Source organism: Portunus trituberculatus, chromosome 41, assembly GCF_017591435.1.
Source record: "Portunus trituberculatus isolate SZX2019 chromosome 41, ASM1759143v1, whole genome shotgun sequence".
Lineage (NCBI taxonomy): Eukaryota > Metazoa > Arthropoda > Malacostraca > Decapoda > Portunidae > Portunus > Portunus trituberculatus.
The window spans coordinates 3,927,180-3,951,455 of NC_059295.1; the positions used below are offsets into that span (position 1 = coordinate 3,927,180).

General features: G+C 45.7%; 1 protein-coding gene across 2 annotated transcripts in view; it reads right to left on the reverse strand.

Moving 5' to 3' along the window:
- The window catches only part of LOC123516806 (2-oxoglutarate and iron-dependent oxygenase domain-containing protein 3-like), a 188,299-nt gene that overhangs the window by 118,748 nt on the left and 45,275 nt on the right, over positions 1 to 24,276 (reverse strand). For both annotated transcript variants that reach the window (XM_045276487.1, XM_045276488.1), the window contains exon 3: positions 21,675 to 21,792. In XM_045276487.1, the coding sequence (XP_045132422.1) occupies positions 21,675 to 21,792 (118 nt within the window). The remainder of the gene's footprint in view (positions 1 to 21,674; positions 21,793 to 24,276) is intronic.

Genomic DNA, 24,276 nt, shown 5'->3' on the forward strand with positions numbered 1-24,276 from the left:
TTGCTGGAAGCTTAGCAAGGTTATCAAGACATGAATTTACCCAAGAAGCAATCATATCAGAAGGCATAGACTGCAGTAGAGAACCATGGGCAAACATGGCAGCAAGTTGACCCTCCAAGGGCAGAACCTGGCCTGCCTGGGAGGCTGAATCCTGAGGGTGACAGAACCCAGCAAAGACAACAAGTCCATCTGCACTGCCCAATGGGGGCATGTCACCAGACTCAACCCTGCTTCCTGAAGCGCCAACACTACCCTGACATTTAGCACGGGCATATCTGGTATGGCGCCGCTCCAACTCAGTCTGATAAACCCTGGCTGAATCCACCACCATGACATCCCAGCCTGCACATTCCTCACACCTGGAAGAAACCATGACATGTAATACATACAGTATGAGGGTCATGGGAGACGTTAGGAAGAGCCCTGCTGCATTTCTGATGTGCACACAACCTTTTGGAGGAACCAGAAGAGAAGGCAGAGTGCGCTGGGGCCAGCGGTGGAGTCCCCAAGATGCCGGAACTGTCTGCTCTGGGCCATGGGAGGCCGGCAATAAACAAAATACCATCTGTTGGGTGACTTCCACCTTCCCCCAGCATGTCACTTTCAGCAGGTGATGGTGGAGAAGAAGCCACATGAGAAGACATCATGACAGAAGGAAAAACCCACTGATAGCAGAAGCCAAAAACACGGGGAGCAGTGCGTGTAGCTGCAATGTATGTCAGTAGAGAAGTGGGGTGTGAAGATGGCTACCGCAGGGAGGAATAGGAAAACAGCGCATCGACTTCCACACAGGGAGGATGTTGATTTTTTAGTCACTGACAGACACAAAGAGACAATGTGTTCATTGCCTATAGTAGAAGGAACAGGTTTTATGTGAAATAAATAATGATTTAAAGTTTATGTATGTATAGTATAATATATATTTGTGTAGCCAGGAAGGATATTCTCTTTTAAACATACGAGGTTAAAAACTAGAGCAACTTCATCGTTGTTCAGTTTTTTGAAGTTATTTTCAATTTGTCTAATGAAGTCTTTTTGTACGGTACTTAATGCTCCAAGGAGCTGTCCAAAATTTAAATAATTTGCAACGTTTCGTTCCAATCTGTGGAACATCTTCAGGCGAAGGGTAAGAGTGGAATGACTCTCGAAATACGAAATACGAAATAAGTGGGGGATAGACAGTTTGGGTGAAATTAGTGGGAGAGGGGAGTATAGGAAGAATTGGAGGGGGAAGCTTATATGAAAGTGAAGTACAGTAGAAGATAAAAGATGGCGGGCTGTATGCCTTGCTATTCTTAAATATTAATATTATTATTATTATTATTATTATCATTTATTTATTTATTTACTTATTTATCTATTTTTTTTATTTATTTATTTATTATCTCTTTTATTTATTTATATTTTTTTTTTCCCTATTTCAGCTCCTGCTTGTTTTTATCTGTGCGTCCCTATAAGGTATTTATTTGTGTTAAATTTAAGTTTTGCATGCTCATTTGATTATTAATTTTTCCTTCTTTTCTTTCAGATTGTTTCGTATGTTCTTTTCTCATCCCACAGCGGTAAGTGTCTTAAAGGTAAGTGTTACTATGTAACGTAATAATACGATCAGGGTTATTTTAGTTTAACATAAGATTAGTTTTGTTAAATTTCTTTTAATAATATAGTTAGTGTAATAGTCTTCTTAAAACTAAGTTTGTCTTACTCATAGTAAGACTTTGAGTTTGTTTCTTATGTATAGTGTGTAGTGTGTTTGTGTAGTCACCTCCTTGCAACCCCCCGTCATCCGTGCGTGGTAATCTCCTGTGAGATGTTTACCTGCCTCTTTGCCCCTAGCCAGCATGAGAGGAGGCGATTCCCCCATGCCGGCTACTCAGAGTGCCCCGTCTGACTGTCAACCTTTCCCACTGCTGAGGATCCTGCAGATCTTCTCAGTGTACAGATAACCCCTCACTCGTGGAGGGTAAGTACTGAAATTGTGATCGGCAGTCAGGATGCTGGAATGTGACGTCAGCACCCGTCAGCTTCGCCTCGCTTGATCTACTCAGCACACCTCCTCCCCGGTGACTCAGGGCGCGGGGGTCAGGGACAGGGGCCAGTAAGGAGACGTGAGAGTGGTGTTCCTGACCAGTGTTTTTGTATGTAGAGTAGTGTGTTGTGTTGTAATGTAGATTACCCTTAATTATAAAGTGGTTGTGATGCTTGTTGTTACAGTAGTTTTGCTGTTTTCTTGAAGCATGCATGATCTTGGGTGTTATTTTGGTTGTCTGTTATTATGTCTGTGTATATGGTGTCTTGTAACATGTCCTGTAGTGTGAGTTTTGTCTTGTTGGCTTGCTCGTATAGTGTTATGTTGATTGGTTTGAGGTTGCTTAATTGATGTAATTGTATTGTGTTCTTGGTGTATGAGTATCTTTCATTATATGTAAATCGGAGGGCTTTGTTTTGGACTCTTTGTAGTTTCCTGATTGATTGTTTAGTCAGTGATGCTAGTGGGTAGGCTGGGTAGGTGAGAATTGGGATGACGCAAGCCTTTATGAGGTGTAATTTGATGTTAGTGTTAAGATGGTGAAATCTTTTTAATGTGTACAGTGCATGTTTAGCCTTTGCTACGTTGTTTGTAATTTGCTGTGTATATCCTCTGTTGGTGACTGTTAAACCTAAGATGTTTGCTTTTTTTGAGTACGGGATTATTTGGTTGCTTACATTTATTGGTTCTGTTTTTGTGATAGATATTGGGAGGATTGTAAATTTGTTTATGTTTATCTTTATTTTCCATTGGTGTTCAAACTCATTGATTTTTATGATCTCTCTACCCACTTTTCGTGCCAGATACTTTCTGTAATTTCCCGGTTGACATATTATATGGGTTATATCATCTGCGTATGCGATGTTTGTGCATTGTGGACCTGATAGTGGGGTGTCTGACGTATATATGGTGAAGAGGGTTGGCGATAGGTTGCTTCCTTGTGGCACTCCGCTTTTTAGGGTTATTTGGGGGGCCTGTGTGTGTGTTTATAGTTATGCTTGCAGTTCTATTATGCAAGAAGTTACTTAGTAGTTTAATATATATGGGGTGTAAATTTAGTTTGGTTAGTTTGTAGCTGAGTCCTTGATGCCATACTTTATCAAACGCCTTTGAGATGTCACGAGTGACAATGGTGGTGACTTTATTAGTTGTGAGCGCATTGCTTAGTGATTCTGTAAATGTTGCTATGGCTGTATTTGTTGATCTGTGTTGTCTGAAGCCGTGTTGTGAAGCTGGTATGAGGTTGTGTGTTTCCAGGTGTGATATTAGCCTTTGGTTTATAATTTTTTCGTATATCTTTCCATGTACCTCCAGTAATGAAATTGGTCTGTAGTTTTGTGGATCTGTTGGTTGTTTGTTAGCCTTCAGTATTAATTTTAGGTTTGCATGTTTAAAATTGTCTGGAAAGTAGCCCATGGACATGAAAATGTTAAGTAGTTTTGCTAATATTTCTATAGATGTTAATGAAAGCTTTTGTAGTATTGTTTTGTTAATTTTTGTTTTACCTGGTGTGTTGTTTTTAAGACTTTTTATCTTAAGTATAACAGATTCAGCTGTTATTTTATATAAAAGTGGGTGATTGTCATCTTATCTGTTTGGATCTCCATGTGGAAATAGTCTGAGAAGTTGTGCATTATTGGTAATGAATTGGGCTACCATGTCATCTGTGGTTTGGTCAAAGTTTGCATTTTTTTCTGGTGATATTTAGAAAGTTTTGCTCCATATGTCCCTGAAGATTTTTTCTTGTTTGTCTGTGTTGTGTATTTTTTCATTGTTGTGTATAATGTAGTTGTTTGGAGGGTTTGGGTTCTCTTTCAGCCTTTTGATCTGGGACCAAAATTTTTTAGCGTCTTTGTGTATGCTGTTCAGTGATTTTATTTTATTTTCCCATTGCTTGTTTTGTATTTCTTTAGATTCTTTTATGATTGCTTGCTGGAGTCTTTTTAGGGTTGCATATTTTAGTCTTGTCCAAAATGTGTTGTTACTTTTGTCTGTTATGTTATTAGCACAATATGTGAGGTATTTTATTGTGTTATTTGTAAGTGGTTTGTGTTGTGTGACTGATTTTTTAAGTGGTATGTGTTTCTTCATTGCATGTGTTATAGTGTTTGTCCATTGCTGTATAGATGCATGTAGCTGTTGTGTGCTCATGTATGGGTTTGTGTCTATATTTGTGTGGTGTTCTTCAATTTCCGTGGTGAATTTTTCCCAGTTTGCTAATTTGTAGTTCAGCATTGGGATAATTGGTGTTTTAATTGCTTGTGTGGTAATTGTTATCAACATTGGGATGTGATCAGAGGATGTTGTGGGCCCTGGTTTGATTTCCATGTTATGATATGTGTTACTGTTAGTGAGGACAATGTCTGGAGATGATGTGTGGTTGCTGCTAAAAAATGTATTAGTCTATTAGTTTCTTTAATGCTTTCCCTACGTTGTTGCAGTCATTACTGTTCAGTATAGTATGTCTGGCGTGGAGATCACCTATCATGTATGTAGGTATGTTCTGAGATGATAATCTATGGAAGTCAGGGAAGGGAAGGTATGGTCTGCGTGGTGGCAAATAAGTAGTGGCTATGTTTATTGGTTCGGTTCTTGTGTTTACACATACTTGCAGTATATCTGTGTAGAAGTCGTCAGTAATTTGGTGTTTTATGTTGTTTTTAATTAGTATTGCTGAGCCGTCATGGTGTGTATTTTCACTGTTTATTTTATGTGTTATAACCAATTATTTTAATTGTTTCTGTGTCCTTTACCCCTGTGCTATTCAGCAGTATGATGTCTGGATTGTGTTGCAGGTAGGTATTTGTTAGTAGGAATTTGTTTGTCATCCAGGTGTGCACATTGTGTTGTAGAAGTGTTATTGTGTCCGTATTTTGTTTTGTTTAAGTGAGAGAGTGTCTATGCCTGTGTTTGGGTGGTTTGGTATTTGGTGGTGGGGTAAGTTCTTGAAGGAGCCCGTTACGTGTTTTGTTAAACTGTGTGTCATCAGAGATATGCCAGCAGTTTGTAAAATCAATATCGTTATTTAATATGTATAATAATATTTCTTCATCTGTGTATGTTGGATTTGTGTATCTGTATTTGTACAGACCTTCATCAATTCCTCTCTTTAAGTCAATTAGATTAATTGTTTTATGTTTAGGCCAACCATTGCTTTTTTTTGTAATGAGTTGTAATCCTATATCTTGACTAGAAATTTGTTCTAAGGGTGGCATGCTGGGATCACGAGAATTGTTGTTTTCTCGTTGTGAGTGTAATGTGTTGCTTGTGTTTGTGTCATTAGAAACTTGTGAAAGTAGTGTATGAGGTGAGCTTATCGTGGTTGTATGTTGTGTGTTTTGTGTTTGCTGTTGCACCAAACGCAGCTGATGTTGTTGGTTTTTTTTTTTTTTTTTTACGTAGGGAAGAGGGCCAGCCAAGGGCAAAAAAAAAGAAAGTTAGAAAAAAGCCCACTTGAGCTCTGGCTCTCCAAAGAGTAGAAAAAGTGCCAAAACCGTCAGCCAGAATTAATGGAGCAAATGCCTCGATACCTCTCTCTTAAAAGAAGACAAGTTGTAGGAATTTGGAAATACAGATGCAGGGAGGGAGTTCCAGAGTTTACCAGTGAAAGGGATGAATGATTGAGCATACTGGTTAACTCTTGCATTAGAGAGTTGGACAGAATAGGGATGAGAGGAAGAAGAAAGCCTTGTGCAGCATGGCCGCAGGAGGAGGGGAGGCATGCAGTTAGCAAGATCAGTAGAACAGTTACCATGAAAATAGCGATAAAATATAGAAAGGGATGCAATATTTCGGCGCTGAGAAAGAGACTGAAGACAGTTAGTCAGAGGAGGGGAGTTGATGAGACGAAGAGCTTTCGATTACACCCTATCAAGCAAAGCTGTGTGACTGGAACCTCCCCAAACATGCGAAGAGTACTCCATACAAGGACGGATAAGGCCCTTATACAGAGTAAGCAGTTGGAGGGGCGAGAAAAACTGGCGGAGATGCCTCAGGACACCTAACTTCATAAAAGCTGTTTTAGCAAGAGATGAGATGTGAAGTTTCCAGTTAAGATTATGAGCAAAGGACAGACCGAAGATATTCATTGTGGAAGAGGAAGACAGTTGAGTGTTATTGAAGAAGAGGGGATAGTTGTCTGGAAGGTTGTGTCGAGTTGATAGATGGAGGAATTGAGTTTTTGAGGCATTGAAAACTACTAGATTTTCTCTGCCCCAATCGAAAATTTTAGAATGATCGGAAGTCAGGCGTTCCGTGGCGTCCCCGCGTGATCTGTTAATTTCCTGAAGGGTTGGACGTCTCTGAAAAAATGTGGAAAGATGTAGGGTGGTATCATCAGCGTAGGAGTGGATAGGGCAAGAAGTTTGGTTAAGAAGGTCATTAATGAATAATAGAAAGAGAGTGGGTGACAGGACAGAACCCTGAGGAACACCACTATTAATAGGTTTAGGAGAAGAACAGTAGCCGTCTACCACAGCAGCAATAGAGCGGTCGGAAAAGAAACTTGAGATAAAGTTGCAGAGAGAAGGATAGAAGCCGTAAGAGGGCAGTTTTGAAATCAAAGCTTTATGCCAGACTCTATCAAAAGCTTTTGATATGTCTAACGCAACAGCAAAAGTTTCACCGAAATCTCTAAAAGAGGATGACCAAGACTCAGTAAAGAAAGCCAGAAGATCACCAGTAGAGCGACCTTGACAGAAGCCATACTGGCGATCAGACAGAAGATTGTGAAGTGACATGTTTGAGAATCTTCCTATTCAGGATAGATTCAAAAACTTTAGACAAGCAAGAGATTAAAGCTATAGGACGGTAGTTTGAGGGGTTAGAACGGTCACCCTTTTTAGGAACAGGCTGAATGTAGGCAAACTTCCAGCAGGAAAGAAAGGTAGAAGTCGATAGACAAAGTTGGAAGAGTTTGGCCAGGCAAGGTGCAAGCACAGAAGCACAGTTTTTGAGAACAATAGGAGGGACCCCATCAGGTCCATAAGCCTTCCGAGGGTTTAGGCCAGCAAGGGCATGGAAAACATCATTACGAAGAATTTTGATTGTAGACATGAAATAGTCAGAGGGAGGAGGAGAGGGAGGGACAAGCCCAGAATCGTCCAAGGTGGAGTTGTGAGCAAAGGTTTGAGAAAATAGTTCAGCTTTAGAGACAGAAGAGATGGCACTGGTGCCATCAGGATGAAATAAAGGAGGGAAAGATGAAGAAGTGAAGTTATTTGAGATGTTTTTGGCTAGATGCCAGAAGTCACGAGGAGAGTTTGAGTTTGAAAGATTTTGACATTTCCTATTTATGAAAGAGTGTTTGGCAAGTTGAAGAACAGACTTGGCATGATTCCGGGCAGAGATATAAAGTGCATGAGATTCAGGAGATGGAAGGCTCAAGTACCTTTTGTGGGCAACCTCTCTATCATGTATAGCACGAGAACAGGCTGAGTTAAACCAAGGTTTAGAAGGTTTAGGTTGAGAAAAAGAATGAGGAATGTACGCCTCCATGCCAGATACTAACACCTCTGTTATGCGTTCAGCACAAAGAGATGGGTCTCTGACACGGAAGCAATAATCATTCCAGGGTGGCTTACGGCACCCCTTCTAGGGGGCCCCCTCGTGCATATAGACTAAGGGTTCACCTTGACCACCAGGTGGACGCTAAGGGCAAAAAAAGAAATAAAGTAGGAGTAAAAGATGCCTGGGTGGGACTCACCCGGAGGGAGTCCCCAGTACACAGGGCTTTTCCAGGATCCACCAAGCAGGGATCCTCGTAGAGAAGGCTGGAGTTGAGTAGCCACTCGCTGAGGATCTCGGCCTTGCCAGTCGGCACAGTCGCGAAGGTATCGGTGCTTCCTAGCTCGGCGATCGAATCGACGTATGACTCTCGTTGGTAGAGGCGGTCTATATATACACCTCCCGTGGGTCAGGTAAGATGAGGGAGCTCGTGACAGTGGCCGGTGATTGGCTGGTAGCGCGGGCGGCGGTGCGGCGTGCTGTTATTGGCTGGAGCTTGTTTCAGTGTTTTGTGCTCTCAATTTTCGTGTCGGGAGAATTTGCAAGTCTCTGGTTTGCTGGTTGATGGCAGGTTTCATGTTTTCTATGTAGATAGCTTCCAGGAACATCAGCTGTCTTGCGTCTGTTTCTCTGTCAATAATTGTAGTATTTTCTTCAAGGTGTTGCCGGGTCAGTTTAGTTTGGCGTTTTCCGTGAACTTGCAAATTCTCCTGACATGGAAATTGAAAGCACAAAAAACTGAAACAAGCTCCAGCCAATAACAATGCGCCGCACCGCCGCCCACGCTACCAGCCAATCACCGGCCGCTATCACGAGCTCCCTCACCTTACCTGACGCACGGGAGGTGTATATATAGACCGCCTCTACCAACGAGAATCATTCCACTCTTACCCTTTGCCTGAAGATGTTCCACAGATTGGAACAAAACGTTGCAAACATCTAATTTTTAATGCTAAAATTGATTTTTTCACTTACCTGTTTTTCATACAAAATATAGCAGTTCCACTGCTCCACATACCTTTTTGCCGAGAAACCACCCGCTTTAGCGCTATGCCTGGCAGCGCGGCGCTCATTGCTGCCGCCAGCACACTGCATGGGCAACCGTCAGTTATTTCTCAAGGGAGAGAACCTGACTGGGGGAGGAAGGGAGGGCAGTGAAGTTTTGTATGAAAAACAGGTAAGTGAAGAAATCAATTTTAGTATTAAAAATTTGATTTCTGTCACAGACACCTGTTTTTCATACAAAATATAGCGGACTCCAACATTGAAGGAGGCGGGAGTCAGAAGAAAGTGCCAGGCGTGAGGGTGAAAACAAACTGTCCATATGTAGACACTAACCTCTTGGCTGAGGCCGGGCAGCATAGGGATGCCAGCGGGCTCGGCTGAGGGATTGGGAGGTCCTCCTAACCCGTGTGTCTAAAGGGAGCAGGCCTTAGGGGTCAGGGGATGAGTGTTCCAGGAGCGTGCTCAATACCCTGACGCAGAGGAGAGAACCCGGCTACTGACCCAATCAACTAAGACGAGCAGTGTAAGTGAGCACTGGGGTGTTCACCTGAGGGAGCCAAGCGTTACCCCAGAGCAAGGAGGACCTTGTGGTAGTTGTCAGCCCACAATGTGACCGGCTGCAACAACTGGACCCAGGAAAAACGTCGCCTTCCTTCCGCACTATATCGCGGAGATAATGGTCGGCAAAGACCGAGTGAGTCCTCCAGCGTGCTGCCTTCAGGATGGTCGGAACCGAGCAGTTTTCCCAGAGGAGCATGGAGGCAGCAATGCCACGGATGTCATGGGCACGGGCATTGACCTCGAGGCAGACAGAGTCAGAAATAGCCTCATGGGCAGACTTGATGGTATCCCTGAGGAAGTATGAGATGGCCGCTTTCGACATAGGTCGAGAAGGGCGTTTAACTGCAACAAACAGATTCCTGGGCCTTGTCTCTGAAGCAGTCCGTTGTAAGTAGTGGCAGAGAGCCCAAACAGGGCACGAAAAGCGCTCCTCATCCATGGAACCGAGAATGGAAGTAAGGCTCTTAATACGGAATTCCCGGGGCGTGCTGTGAACTCCCGTATCCGTCTTAGCAATGAACTCAGGGAGATAGCAGACCATGAGATCCTGTCCTTGCCAGCTAGTCCGGGAGGAGAGGGCCTGGATCTCCCCTATCCTCTGCGCTGTAGCTAATGCCAGGAGAAAAAGAGTCTTCCTGGTCAGGTCCCTGGAGGACGAGAGCCTAAGGGGCTCAAAGGGGGCCTTGGACAGGTAGCGAAGAACTACATCCAGGTTCCAGGAAGGACTAAGATTCCTAGTAGGTCTGCGGGGTTGAGAAGAGCACGCCTTGACAATAGCACTCAACACCCGGTCATTGTTGAGGTCCACGCCCCTGATTGCAAAGACTCCATTCAGCATGGCCTTATAACCCTTAATGGCAGAGGTAGAGATTGCAATCCTGGCGCAGGTGAACGAGAAAATCTGCGACCTTTTGGACCGTGGGATTGGAGACAGTGTGGCCGTGATCTTTGCACCACTTCCTGTACACCTTCCACTTGTGCTGATAGTTGGAAGCAGAGGAAGGCCTCTTGTCGTGAGATAAGAACTGGGCCACCTTAGAGGAGAAACCCCTGTGCCTCAGAAAGCGCTGGATAGTCTCCACCCTGTCAGCTGAAGCCCGGGGAGACCGATGTGGAACTTGTGGATGTGTGGCTGTCTCAATAGATCTTTGCGAAGAGGGAGGCGGCGGGGAGGCTCCACCGACGCCGCCAACAGATCTGGAAACCATTCCTTCTGAGGCCAGTAAGGGGCTATGAGGATGAGACGGGTGTTCCGGGAAGCCCGGAGCTTGTTGAGAACTCTCCTGATGAGGGGGAAGGGTGGAAAGGCGTACAGATCCTGGTTGTCCCAATTGTAGAGGAAGGCGTCTGTGGCGATGGCCGGATCCTGAAAGGGGACACAAAGTTCGAATCCGTGGTGAGACGAGTGGCGAACAGGTCGACTGTCGGGTAGCCCCAGACCCGCCACAGCAGGTGACAAACATCCATATGTAAGGTCCACTCTGTGGACAGGGATTGGTGTCGGCGGCTGAGGCAGTCGGCCACCACATTGACTGAGCCCCTCACAAACTGGGGCAAGATCGACACTGCATGCGCTTCTGCCCAGTCGAGGACCTGGCGTGCCTCGAGGTTGAGAAGGATAGAGTGAGTACCCCCTCCTGTGCAGGTAAGCGAGGGCCGTGGTGTTGTCCGAGAAGACAGCGACAACTGAGCCCCTCACCACCTCCGTGAAGTGCTGGAGGCCGAGGCGGATCGCACGGAGTTCTAAAACGTTCACGTGGAGCGTCTGTTCCTGGATGTTCCACAGGCCACTCACAGAAGCCTGGAGGAGCGACGCACCCCAGCCGACTGTAGAGGCATCCGTGTAGAGAAGGTGGTCCGGAATGGCAACCTGAAGAGGCTGACCCTGCCCCAAGTTCTCGTCCTCCAGCCACCATTCCAGGTCCTGACGTGAAGCACTGTCCCAGCTGACCGGATGGTCGTCTAGCATCGACCACCTGTCCCATTGCTGGTTCAGTTGGATCTGCAGGAGACGCGTCCGCCTCCTGGATCCCGGCACTAGATGTATGAGGGAAGACATGTGCCCCAGAAGTCTCAACCAGTGCTCCGCTGGGGGACGGGCAACTGAGGAAGGAGCGGAGTAAATCCTGGAGGCCTCGAATCCTCCCCTGGGTCGGGAAAACCCTCAAAAGAGGGGAGCGAATCACCATCCCGAGGAAGGTCTTCTCCTGTGCAGGGGTCAGGATGACTTCTCCCAATTTACTCGGATGCCCAGGTCCGAGCAGAGCCTGAGCAGACAAGCTGTGGCGTGTCGAGCTTCTACCGCTGAAGAGGCCAGTACCAACCAGTCGTCGAGGTAGCGAAGGATGCGGAAGCCCCGACGATGGAACTCCGCCGAGACAGGAGCCATCAGACGAGTGAAAACCTGTGGAGCAGTGGAGAGACCAAAGCAGAGGACTCGAAACTGAAAGTGGTACCCCTCCCACACAAAGCACAGGAACTGACGGCTGTGGGGATGAATGGGCACCTGAAGATATGCGTCCTGAAGGTCCAGTGACACCATCCAGTCGTCCTGTCGGATGGCCGACATTACCGTCCGGACAGTCTTCATCCTGAATTTGGTGGTGACGACGTACTTGTTGCGGAGGGAGAGGTCGATGATGGGGCGGAACCCGCCTGTGGCCTTTGGACCGACAAACATATGGCTGAAGAAACCTGGGGAGGGAGGTGGTTCCTCTATAGCCCCTTTTGTCCAGAGACGCTGGAGCTCCATCTCGAGGGCGAGACCCTTGGGTGACCCTGGGACATAACCACTGCGATCCTCGAAGAGAGTGGTCAGGGGTGGAGAGGATGAGAAGGGGATCTGGTAGCCTTCCCGCAGAATGCTGAGGACCCATTCCTCTGCCCCGATCTTGAGCCAACCTTCCCAGCAAAGGGCCAGACAGCCCCCCACCACCCCATGGTGAGAAAGACTGTCATTTCCAAAAGGGCTTACCCCTCCATCCTCCTGACTGCCCACTAGGGCGGGCAGAGAGCAGTCCGGAAGATCCACCCCGAGGATTCCCAAGACGAGGGCGAACTTGTGCTCGCCGGGGAGGAGCAACCGGAGGCCTCGAGGCTGATGGGGCAGGAAGATGAGAACCGCGCTCCACCAAGGGAGTACCGGTGGCCGGACGTGGACGAGCCAGGGCTCTGAGAGCAGTCTCATGGAGAGTCATGGCAGCATTACTCTTGGAAGACTGGAACACCTCCTGCAGCTTGGCCTCATCAAAGAGAAGAGGAGAAAAGATGGGGGACCGTCTATGGATGCCCTTCTCCACCTGAGAGAAGGTGGGTCTGAGGTGGGCAATGTAGGACTCCCTTCTCCAGGCCCGAAGATTGGCATTGACGTAAGTAGAATCACGGCAGATGTCATTCAAGGCCATACGAACAGCCTTAAAGAGCTGTCCCTCTAAATCCAACAGGTGTGAGGGGAGATGCGGTTCCGTCAGTATGTGAAGGGCACCTAAGCACCAAAAAGAGTAGTTGAGTGCGTCCAGAGAACGACCACTCACTCCCTCCATCCTGGCGACCTCCTGCTGGTCACGGATAACCCTCGGCTCATCGGGAGCCCGAGTTCAAGGCATGGTGCAAGTCCTGGTTAACGGCAGTAGCCTTCCCTGAGCCTTCCTGGTCCAATGGAGTACCTGTCTATCATTGCTATCCATGAGGAGAAGGTCACTACCCCGGAGACGGGCAGTCCGGGGGGTGCCTCCAGGAGCGGAGATGCCAGCCTCAGAGGGGAAGCGCACATCTCGAGGGGAGAAGAGGTCCTGGCGCCTCTCTGGCGTAAGACAGTGGGTTTGGTAGGACGTAGGGGGGTCGGCTGACTCTGAGCCCCTAGCGGCCGAAAGGACATAGGTGGCAGCCCGTGGAAAGGGTGTGGGCAAGCCACCTGGTAGGCGAAGGGGTAGAGCATTACCCTTGCCTGGGCCCTCACCCTGGGCCTTGGGGGAGGGGCCAGGAGCAGTGCACTGGTCCACCCTCTCCCTGTCCCCCCCCACCGACCGGGCCTGGGAAGGAGCCAGGGCACCGGTCACCACTGAGGTGGGGCGGGACTTCTTGATCCTTCTAGCGTCATCCTTAGGAGGATAAGAATGCTTGGAAGCCACCTCAAGCCCCCGGACGGCCCCCTCTGGCCCCCTGACTTGATGTGACTGCACACACCTTTTTGCGTCAGGACTCTGGGGGGGCAGGACACTGAACTTCATCAGGTCTCTGTCCGAGGACGAGGGGAGAGCTGAAAGTGGTGGGTCAGTAGCCAGGGAAGACACAGGGTTATATAACTCTCCCAACCATGAAGACACCAGGCTGTCAACAGAAGCAAGAAGTTGCTCTTGCCAGGATTCCAAAAACAGGGAAAGATCTATAGAGACTGGAGGCTTAGACCCCTGCTGAGAAGCTGAATCATCAGCAGTGAGCTCATCCTGAGAAATTACACTGCCTGCCTGAAGGGCAACACCTCCAACAGAACCAGCAGAGGAGACCTGAGAGCTAGAATCCCCAGACATATGGCTCGTGTCACTGTTGATACCAGACCGGGTAAGAGAGCCCTTAGACTTACCCTTTAAGTTAGCTTTAGCCTCCGCTTGCGCCTCAACCCGCATTGATACTTGTAGGCGGTAAGAATCTTATCCTTGCTCCAGCCAGAACACTCATCACACCTCTTACCTAGGCTGCAGAACTCCCTGCACTTGATACAGACCGAATGAGGATCATGGAGGACACTACCCAAGACCCTGGAACAGTCAGGCCTAGAGCAAATCCGCCTCGTGTGCTGTGGTGAAGGAGACGTAAACACTGCAAAAGGACCGGCAGGGGCGTCCATATGGCTGGCCAAAACACCCTCTAGGATGGGAACAGACAGCCCCGGAGACACAGGAACATCACTAGAATCTTCCTCCATAGAAACAGGAGGAGAAAAGAAGGTGAAAAAAGGCGAGGAAGAAAGGAAGCAGCGGCGGAAACGCAGGTCTACTCGCTCTGCGCGCCGAGAAATAACTGACGGTTGCCCACGCAGTGTGCTGGCAGCAGCAATGAGCGCCGCGCTGCCAGGCGTAGCGCTAAAGCGGGTGGTTTCTCGGCGAAAAGGTATGTGGAGCAGTGGAACTGCTATATTTTGTATGAAAAACAGGTGTCTGTGACAGAAAATTTAAATTTTGGACAGCTCCTTGGAGCATTAAGCACCGTACAAAAAGACTTGATTAGACAAATCGAAAATAACTTGAAAAAACTGAACAACGCTGAAGTTGCTCTAACTTTTAACCTCATATGTTTAAAAGAGAATATCCTTCCTGGCTACACAAACATAAAACTACATGACGAGGATGCCAGAAACTCAGATATTACCCACAAGTTCCGGACGGTACTTGTGGAGCAACAAGTACAAGATAAGCGAGAAATGATCACACAACTGAAAATGACGGTGCAAGAACAGAAAAGAAAATGGGATGAAGCTGATGTGATACAAGACCTACGCCAAGCCATAGATGAGAAACTGAAGAAACTTAACATCCAACATAGAAAGGGTGTGGAGGCAAGAAACATCTCGAAACTCACAAGACTCTATGGAGGCAACATAAAGCTCCCTCAACCAAGAAATGCTTTCATCAACCTTGCCCCAGGCCTAGAACTCACCGACGACCAAGAAGAACTACTCAACTTAGGCCTCGATTGTCACTTCATGACTAAGCCCAGGCCACACCGCAAACGCCTGGAGTTGGAAATTCTCCTCGACAACATTAAAAACTTAGAGAAAGTGAAGAAAATCACTACGTCAGACAACTTGCCAGCAAATATCCTCGCCGAAGCGGGACTAACATGAGGTTCATTTCAGAGTCGAATCTTACAGAAAAGACATCTCATAGCAGCCAAACAACTTCGCGAAAAAGAAGACATCGTTATACGAAGAACTGACAAGACTGCTGCCATTGCCATCATCACAAAAGATGAATACCTCGCGAAAATGGACACCATACTACAAGACACGTCAAAATTCAAAAAAATAACAAGGAACCCTACTGACAACATCAAGAAAGAAATCAACGCCACCATCAATGCCATCAACGGGATCCTGTCTGCACCAAAATTCACCCAAGTTGACTGGAGAATTTTCCCCTGGCTACACTTATGGTAACAAAGAACCACAAGCCTGGAAATCCACTATGACCCATCATCTCACAGATACCAACAGCTATTTACAACATTGCCAAGAAGCTCAACGAGATCCTCACACCATACGTCCCAGCCGCCTACACCCTGACTTCAGCTAATGATTTCCTTGAGCTACTCAGAAATTCCCCAGAAGCCGACAACCACATCATCGCCTCACTTGATGTAGAAAGCCTCTTTACAAACGTCCCGGTCGACCGCACCATAAACTTCATCTTAGACAGAGTATACAGATGTAAAGAGACTCCTACCCTCAACATTCCAGAAGAAAAGCTCAAGACGCTCCTACAGATCTGTAGAAAACATGCCCCCTTCACCTGCCCACGCGGGAAGATGTACTGCCAAGTCGATGGTGTAGCAATTGGTAGCCCACTCAGAGTACTCTTTGCTAATTTCTTCATGGGCACAATAGAAGCTACAGCACTATAACAAAATCGCCCCTCCATCTACTGCCGCTACATAGATGATATCTTCGTGAGAGTAAAAAACTTGGACGAACTACAAGCCCTCAAGAAACGATTCGCAGGCACATCAAGCCTCAACTTTACCTATGAATAGTCCAGAGACGGCAGCCAGCCATTCTTAGACGTCCTAGTTACCGTGCGTAATGCAGAATTTACCACGACCGTCTACATTAAGGAAACAAACCGAGGACTCTGCCTGAACGGAGACAGCGAGTGCCCTCAACGCTACTTTCGCTCTACTATCAACGCATATGTGCACCGTGCCCTTTCCCACTGTACATCATGGGAAAGCACACACAAACAATTAGAAAGACTGACTCAAGTCCTCATCAACAACGGCTATAAGAACAGTAACGTACAAAAAAGCAATCAACACCGCCATCAACAAGGAACACACCGATAAGCAACAACCCCAAGGGGACAACCAGAAGATAAAGATATTTTACAAAAGCCATATGTCCACACAACACAGAATAGAAGAGAAAGCCATCAGAAACATAATTCACTGAAACGTCAAACCCACAAACCCTAACCAAGCTATCGACCACGTCATTTATTACAAGACAAAGAAAACTTCACAACTCATCATGAGAAACAAGACTTCAAAGAAACCAGCGCCTACCCAAGAAGCAAACGTCATCTACCAACACAACTGCACTGCCGAGGACTGTAGGCCTCACTCCTACATTGGGATGACGAGAACTACCTTGTCTAAACGCCTGACATGCCATCTGCAAAATGGATCAATTAAAGAACACTACCACGGAAAACACCAAACCAAACTGACCCGGCAACACCTTGATGAAAATACTACAATTATTGACAGAGAAACAGACACAAGACAGCTGATGTTCCTGGAAGCTATCTACATAGAAAACATGAAACCTGCCATCAATCAGCAAACCAGAGACTTGCAAATTCTCCTGACATGAAAATTGAGAGCACAAAACACTGAAACAAGCTCCAGCCAATAACAGTACGCCGCACCGCCGCCCTCACTACCAGCCAATCAACAGCCGCTCTCACGAGCTCCCTCACCTTACCTGACCCACGGGAGGTGTATATATAGACCGCCTCTATCAACGAAAGTCATTCCACTCTTACCCTTCGCCTGAAGATGTTCCACAGATTGGAACGAAACGTTGCAAACTATTTAAATTTTGGACAGCTCCTTGGAGCATTAAGCACCCTACAAACAGACTTGATTAAACAAATTGAAAATAACTTGAAAAAACTGAACAACGCTGAAGTTGCTCTAGCTTTTAACCTCGTATGTTTAAAAGAGTATAATATATGTATACATAATAAACAAGTGTATTATCCTAATCTCATTTTTGTTACTTTCAGAGGTGGGATTTTCAGGTGTCACTCCATGAAAATTTATCTCTTACTATGCCACTCTATGTGGGCTAATTGCAAGTGATATTATCATATGAAAGTGGCTTCAGAAGGGAAGGAGATCAAAATATATGTACTAAAACATACAGTGAATCTAGAAAGCAGCTCAATGATAGTGCTAATTCTTTTCTGGTGACTTTTTTGGCAATAAAGTGTACAGTGCAAAGTAGTGATCTGGAAGATGTGAGTGCCTGGCAGTGAGTGCTGAATAATGATGATGACGACAACGAGAGAGAGAGAGAGAGAGAGAGAGAGAGAGAGAGAGAGAGAGAGAGAGAGAGAGAGAGAGAGAGAGAGAGAGAGAGAGAGAGAGAGAGAGAGAGAGAGAGAGAGAGAGAGAGAGAGAGAGAGAGAGAGAGAAAGAGAGAGAGAGAGAGAGAGAGAGATTAGAAAAGACTGCTCTACACAAGGCAGGGGTGTGGCATTCTGCTTTAAGGAGACTGTGAATGCTCAAATAGTAGAGCCACCCACACCCATACCTGGGGAACTTGAGCTCTTGACATTGAAAATAATCGACAGCAATGGGAAGGGCCTATTGTGCATGGGTTGCTATCGGCCTCCATCACAGGGAACAGTGTTGCTGGACTACCTAACATTAAACCTGGACTCTTTGATGACTGCCAGTCAGTGTGACAGTGTAATAGTGATTGGCGACCTAAACCAGCACACAGTCAGGGACGCCTTTAACTCACTACTGGTTGTGCATGACATGCACAACTACATCACCTTCCCCACGCACAAATCTGGGTCATCCCTGGACCCGGTGGTGACGGATCTTCCTTCCCACACAGTACAGTGCTTCCCACTCGACTTTGTAGGGACCTCAGACCACGTGGCTGTATTCACCAGAGTACAGTTCAAGACACCACGTGAGGAGAGCTTCGAACGAACCCTCTGGAGCTGGGAGGCTGCCAACTGGGACGCCTTTCGTGCCGCACTGAGGACTACAGAGTGGGGAGGAGTGCTGCGTGGCGACGCCATCCAGCAGGTGAGGCAGCTCACCGAGCTGCTTCACAACATGCAGGTCTGCTGGGTGCCGCACTCGGTCCATAAAACAAAGGCATCAGATCAGCCTTGGTTTGGTCCTGCTTGTGTTGCCGCGTCAGATGCCAAATACAAAGCCTGGCGTGCTCTCAAGAGGCACCCGACAGCCAGAAACAGGCTGAGGCACCGAGCGGCAACAGGGCATATGAATGCCACGCAAGCATGGGCTATAGAGCAGTGGAGGGCGAAACTGAAAACCAAACTAAGGGGAGGCCAGGTTGGCTGCAAGCAGTGGTGGAGCCTTGTCAAAGACAAGCAGGGTGAGTCGCGGGGCTCCTCCGTCCCTGCACTCCACCAGGCAGACGGCAGCTTCGCCCACAGTGCAAGTGACAAGGCAGACCTCCTGGCCAAGCACTTCACTGAAAAGATGTGCATCCCCGACCCCGAAAGACCCTCTCCGCTGCTGCCTCAAATAGTGAAAAAGACACTAGTGAAAGTGATAACAAGTGAAGTGGAAGTGCGAGCAATTCTCGAAAGTTTGGACGAGAACAAAGCTGTGGGGCCTCAGGACATCAGCCCGCGCGTTCTACGCCAGTGTGCTGTTGAGCTGGCGCGCCCCCTCACTTCCCTCTTTAATCACTGCCTCGCCACCTCCACATGGCCTGAAATGTGGAAAGGGAGCAGTGTGGTGCCTCTTCACAAAAAGAACTCAAAGGCAGAGGCAAATAATTACAGACCCGTGTCCTTGCTGCCTGTGCTGAGCAAAGTGCTGGAAACAATTGTGGCCTCACGAGTGACGCAGCATCTCGAGCGCCACCACCTGCTGAGCAACAGGCAGTTTGGGTTCAGGCAAGGGAGGTCGGCGGCAGACCTGCACCTGCTCCTCTCCACGAAGTGGAGTGAGGCCCTGGACCGAGGCGTTCACCTGAATCATGGGAAAATTACGTTCGTCTGCGTTTATTTGCCCAACGTACATATTCTAGCGCACAGGATGAGTACAACGAACACCTTAAAAATGTTCTGATTGGCACCTCCCAACCACACTCATGGTGGTCAGCTTTAAAGCAATCACTCTTTGGTGTGGACTCAAGTTTACCTCCTCTGTCATGTACTGACGGTTCAATCTGCCATAATTCTAAGGACAAAGCCAATCTTTTAGCTTCCGTTTTAACTCGAAACAAAGTGATGAAGAGTTTGATCTGCCGCCGTCTTGTCCCCAGGACATTAAATTACACTCCATTGCCTTTAAGTCCTCCGAAATCTTAAGATATCTTAATGAGTTAGACTCATTCGGGGGTTGTGATCCTTTGGGTTTTCTGCCTCTTTTTTACAAAAAGATTGCTTCTCCTCTCGCTCCAAAATTGGCAGTTATTTTAGAGCTCTTTTTCGTAAGGGTTCTTTTCCGGTATGCTGGCGTACTGCAAATGTTACCCCTATTCCAAAGGGATCTTCATCCTCCATTCACCCCGGTGACTATAGACCCATTTCCATAACCCCGGTGTTATCTAAGATTTTTGAGCGCCTGCTGCCAAGCGTCTCAATCGTTTTTAGATATTAATAATTTGTTGCCATCTAGTCAGTTTGGTTTTAGAAAAGGTCTCAGTACTTCTGATGCTCTCGTTTGCATAACGCACGACATGCAAGCTGCCCTTGATGCTGGTCATGAATCTAGAGTAATTTCACTTGATTTTAGTTCTGCATTTGATCGTGTTAATCATAGAGCCCTTTTATCGAAAGTTAGATCTATTGGTATTGGTGGCTGCGTCCATCAAGTTCTGTCAGAGTTCCTAACGAGTCGAAGGCAGCGTGTGACTGTTGATGGCTGCCTTAGTTCTTTTAGTCCAGTTGTATCCGGTGTTCCGCAGGGAAGTGTTCTGGGACCTCTTCTTTTATTATTTATACATCTGACATGTGGTGTGGGATTGAATCTAATATGGTTGCTTATGCTGATGACACCACTATATATGCGACAATTCCTTCCCCACAGGATAGGCAGAGAGTCGCTAATGTACTCACTCAAGATGTTTCAAGGATTCTGTCATGGTGTGATCGGTGGGGTATGAAACTGAACCCGAGTAAATCCCATAGTATGGTTATTAGCAGATCAAGGACACCTTTCCCAGTTCACCCTGATATTGTTGTCAACGAAGTACCTATTCCAAATTGTTCGTCTCTGAAGTTACTCGGAGTCACCCTTGATCCCAAACTTACTTTTGAGTTGCACTTATGCTCACTTGCATCATCAGTCTCATGTAAAGTTGGTTTGTTACGCAAATGTAGGCGGATATATTCCTCTGATGATATTGTAAGAAATTGCTTTTACTCTTTCATACTGCCTCATTTTGAATATTGTCACTCTGTGTGGATCTCTGCAGCAGAGTCTCACTTAAAGCTTTTAGATAGAGCTTTCAACCAGATTAAATTTCTTCTTCCTAATCTTGAGATTAATCTTCGGCATCGTCGTTTGGTTGGATCATTGTCCTATTTCTTCAAAATCATGTCTAATTCCAACCACCCGTTGCATTGTCATTTGCCTGCCCCTTCACTACCAGCACGTGCTACAAGACAATCCTTGATCATGAATGACCGTTCCTTGTCTGTGAATCGATGTAATACTTCACAATTTTCCCGGTGTTTTATCCCGGTATCTGCTAGACTCTGGAATACAATTCCCAATGAGATTGTTAATTCTAGTAACATTGAAGCATTTAAAAAACGTGTGAATACCTTTCTTCTCTCTGAACTCACTACCTCTTAGATCTCTACCAATCTTCCTATTCTGTTGTTCATTCCTGTTACTTCCTTTCACTTATCGGTGAGGTGCCGCCCACTGGGCCTTTGGGTTTATGCAGTTATGCTTTCCAGTGGGTCGCCTTCATTGACCTCATAATAATAATAATAAAAATCAATGAGTGACGAGCAGGGGGAGAGATTCCATCAGGACATGAAAGAGATGGAGACCAGGTATCAGGGTCGCTGGGACGCAGTCATGATGGCTGACTACTGCTGGACTCTGAAGAGAGACCTCCCTGCCGCTGAGCATTCCAGGAGTTCGAAGAAACGGAAGTTCAAGCCCTGAAGTTTGAAAAATGGTGAAGCAACATGCAATTTACGTGTACTTACCTTTATCAATGCCCACCATTCAGTTTACAGTAATCGATGTTTCTATCAGGTAATCAATATATGTTGTTGGAAAAACATTTTTTCTCTTAAAAACATAATTAGGATGATATGTCTTGACAAAAATCAGCTGATAATGCCACAATAGTGTAATCGATTTTATCTCAAGATCATATTTTTTTCAAATCAGCTTAGCACAAAAACCTAACCTGATGGAGAGAAACGGATGCCATTTCCTGATTCAGCAGTGCAAAAATACCCTAAATCAGTTGTAGAAATCTAGACAACATTCAAAAAGTAAAAAATTGTTGCCCAGTGATTGAATAAACAGTAATAGTATTGAAAAACATGCATTAAGTAAATATCTGATATATCATCACTGCTAATGTATAGTCTAAAACTTTTCAAATGTGACTTACTGTCTTGTTTGCTTTACTGAAGTACACAGCCACCATAATCCCAATCATCATCAACATTCGAGTCACTATGCGTCGCCAGTCTATTCGGATGCCTGATCGTGCATTTTCTTTTTCTGATCTGAAGATATTGAACATTTAATGATTAAATCTACATTTTTACACAGCTGGGAAATTAAACTTCTATCACCAAGAAAACTTATTCTATGAAATTTCTTGTTTCACATGCTTTTCACTAAAAAATTTTGTGCCAGGGCATGCCTGTGCCATGACAAAACTCATAATCAAAACAAAACATCCAATAAAAAAATTATAGATGTACAATGAGTCGGAAGTCAATAATATTTTCTTCCACAATTTTGCCAAAATGCACTGATTTGCAGACTAAATGACTATAATTTTACTAAGATATACAGTTAGCATACATAATAAATATAAACATACAATAATCATCTGCAGCAGATAGAAAAGGAATAGAATTTGAAAAACAATGTTTTCAGTCTGCATTTTTCTGTGACAAATCATTTCACACTGAATTCTAGAGCAGCTATTGTTAGCTGTAACTGTACAAGAATCAACATTTCATGAAATTGATTCTTGCTCACTTTCACTCATTGCATATTGCCTTCTTCATCCTTGAGACATAGCTCCTGTAACAGCTGTACCACTTCACTTTGAAGAAGATGCAGCAGAGCAGTGCTGATGACTTGGGGCCCTCACAACAGACCATCAGTGATACAGTGGAAGCACTCTCGAACAATGCCATCCTCTCCCAATTCATAAGATTTCCAGTCACCCAACTAAAAACTCAGAGGAGGAAGGAGGAGTTTCTTCAGATTGCTGGCTTCCCTGAAGTGATCGGTGCCATTGATGGGACTCACGTGAGGATTGTGGCACCGAGAGAATATGAGGCAGAGTTTGTCAGCAGGATGAGATACCACAGCATCAACATCAACTTAGTGTTTATAAGTACAGGCCCAGTTCGCCTTCCTATTCCTCTTCTTTTCTTGCGACTCTTGGGTTGCCATGATGCACGGTCGAAATTGGTGCCAAATGATTGTTGTTTTGTCAAGATGAAGATGCCTTCAATTATCGAGGTTGAAATCAAGAGGTGAGTGTTTAAAACTAAATAAATACAGGCAACCCCCGCTTAACGAAGGGGTTACGTTCCTAAAAAAACCTTTGTTTAGCGAATTTTCGTTAAGCGAACCAATTATAACATGTTTAACCCCTGACTTGAGCTTCCATTGAGAGTAAACAAAGCAAGAGTGCATCATAGTCAGTAAAAGGTTTAATGGAAGTAAATATTATGAAGTTAAACATTTAAAGCAGATTAATTTAAGACTAAGTCATTACAATGTACACTAATGTATGTATGCAAGTAACTTTAGAATGTTGATGATCTTAAATTTATGAAGGGAGGAAGAGTGGAGCGGGAAATATGCTAGCTGGCAACCTGTGGAATGTAAACAAAGGGTGCATCATTCTACCGCATACAAAACTTATGTACCACATTTCCACAAGGCTTTCCATTTTATCCATTGCAGAGTCACAAGTTCAGGTGGTTCTTTTAGCTTGCAAGAAAGATATGATCTCACCAGCCTTCTTAACCCCTTTGCACCAGATGTTAAAAAAGCCCGCCTGTATGATAAACGGGTGGTAGTGCCGCGCGCCCGAGCACGGGAAACTCGTGCAAGCTTGTCATACTTGTCGTCTTTGTGTATTATGCTACTATTTCTTAGTCACTATATCGCCTTCGAAGAGGAAAGTGGATGCTTCTCTCTTCGGAGAAAGAGAGAGAGAGAGAGAGAGAGAGAGAGAGAGAGAGAGAGAGAGAGAGAGAGAGAGAGAGAGAGAGAGAGAGAGAGAGAGTGTGACATTTGCTAATATTTTAGACACAAGCGGGACGCATGTAGCTTATCTTTCGAGAGGAAGAGGGGAAGGGAGGGAAGGGAGAGGGAAACGAAGGGAGGAGAGAGAGAGAGAGAGAGAGAGAGAGAGAGAGAGAGAGAGAGAGAGAGAGAGAGAGAGAGAGAGAGAGAGAGAGAGAGAGAGAGAAAAATTTGTTGTTTTGTGTGTGTGTGTGTGTGTGTGTGTGTGTGTGTGTGTGTGTGTGTGTGTGTGTGTGTGTGTGTGTGTGTGTGTGTGTGTGTATTCACCTAGTTGTATTCACCTAGTTGTATTCACCTAGTTGTAATTTTACAGGGCCTGGGTATCATACTCGTGTGGCCCGTCTCCATATCTACACACATCCAACTTTCCTTTAAAACTATGCACACCTCGCTGACACCACCTCCTCACTCAAACCATTCCACACCTCCACACATCTTTGTGGGAAACTATATTTCTTCACATCCTTCAAGCATATTCCCTTGGCTATCTTTTTACTATGCGATCTCGTAGTTCTATTTAAGTTTTCCTCTCTCAACATCATTTGCTCATTATCCACTTCATCCAGTCCGTTCAACAGTTTATAAACCTGTATTAAATCTCCTCTTTCTCTTCTTTGTTCCAAGGTAAGCAAATTCATTTCTTTTAATCTCTCCTCATAGGTCATTTCTGCCAATTCCGGAACCATTTTTGTTGCCATTCTCTGCAATCTCTC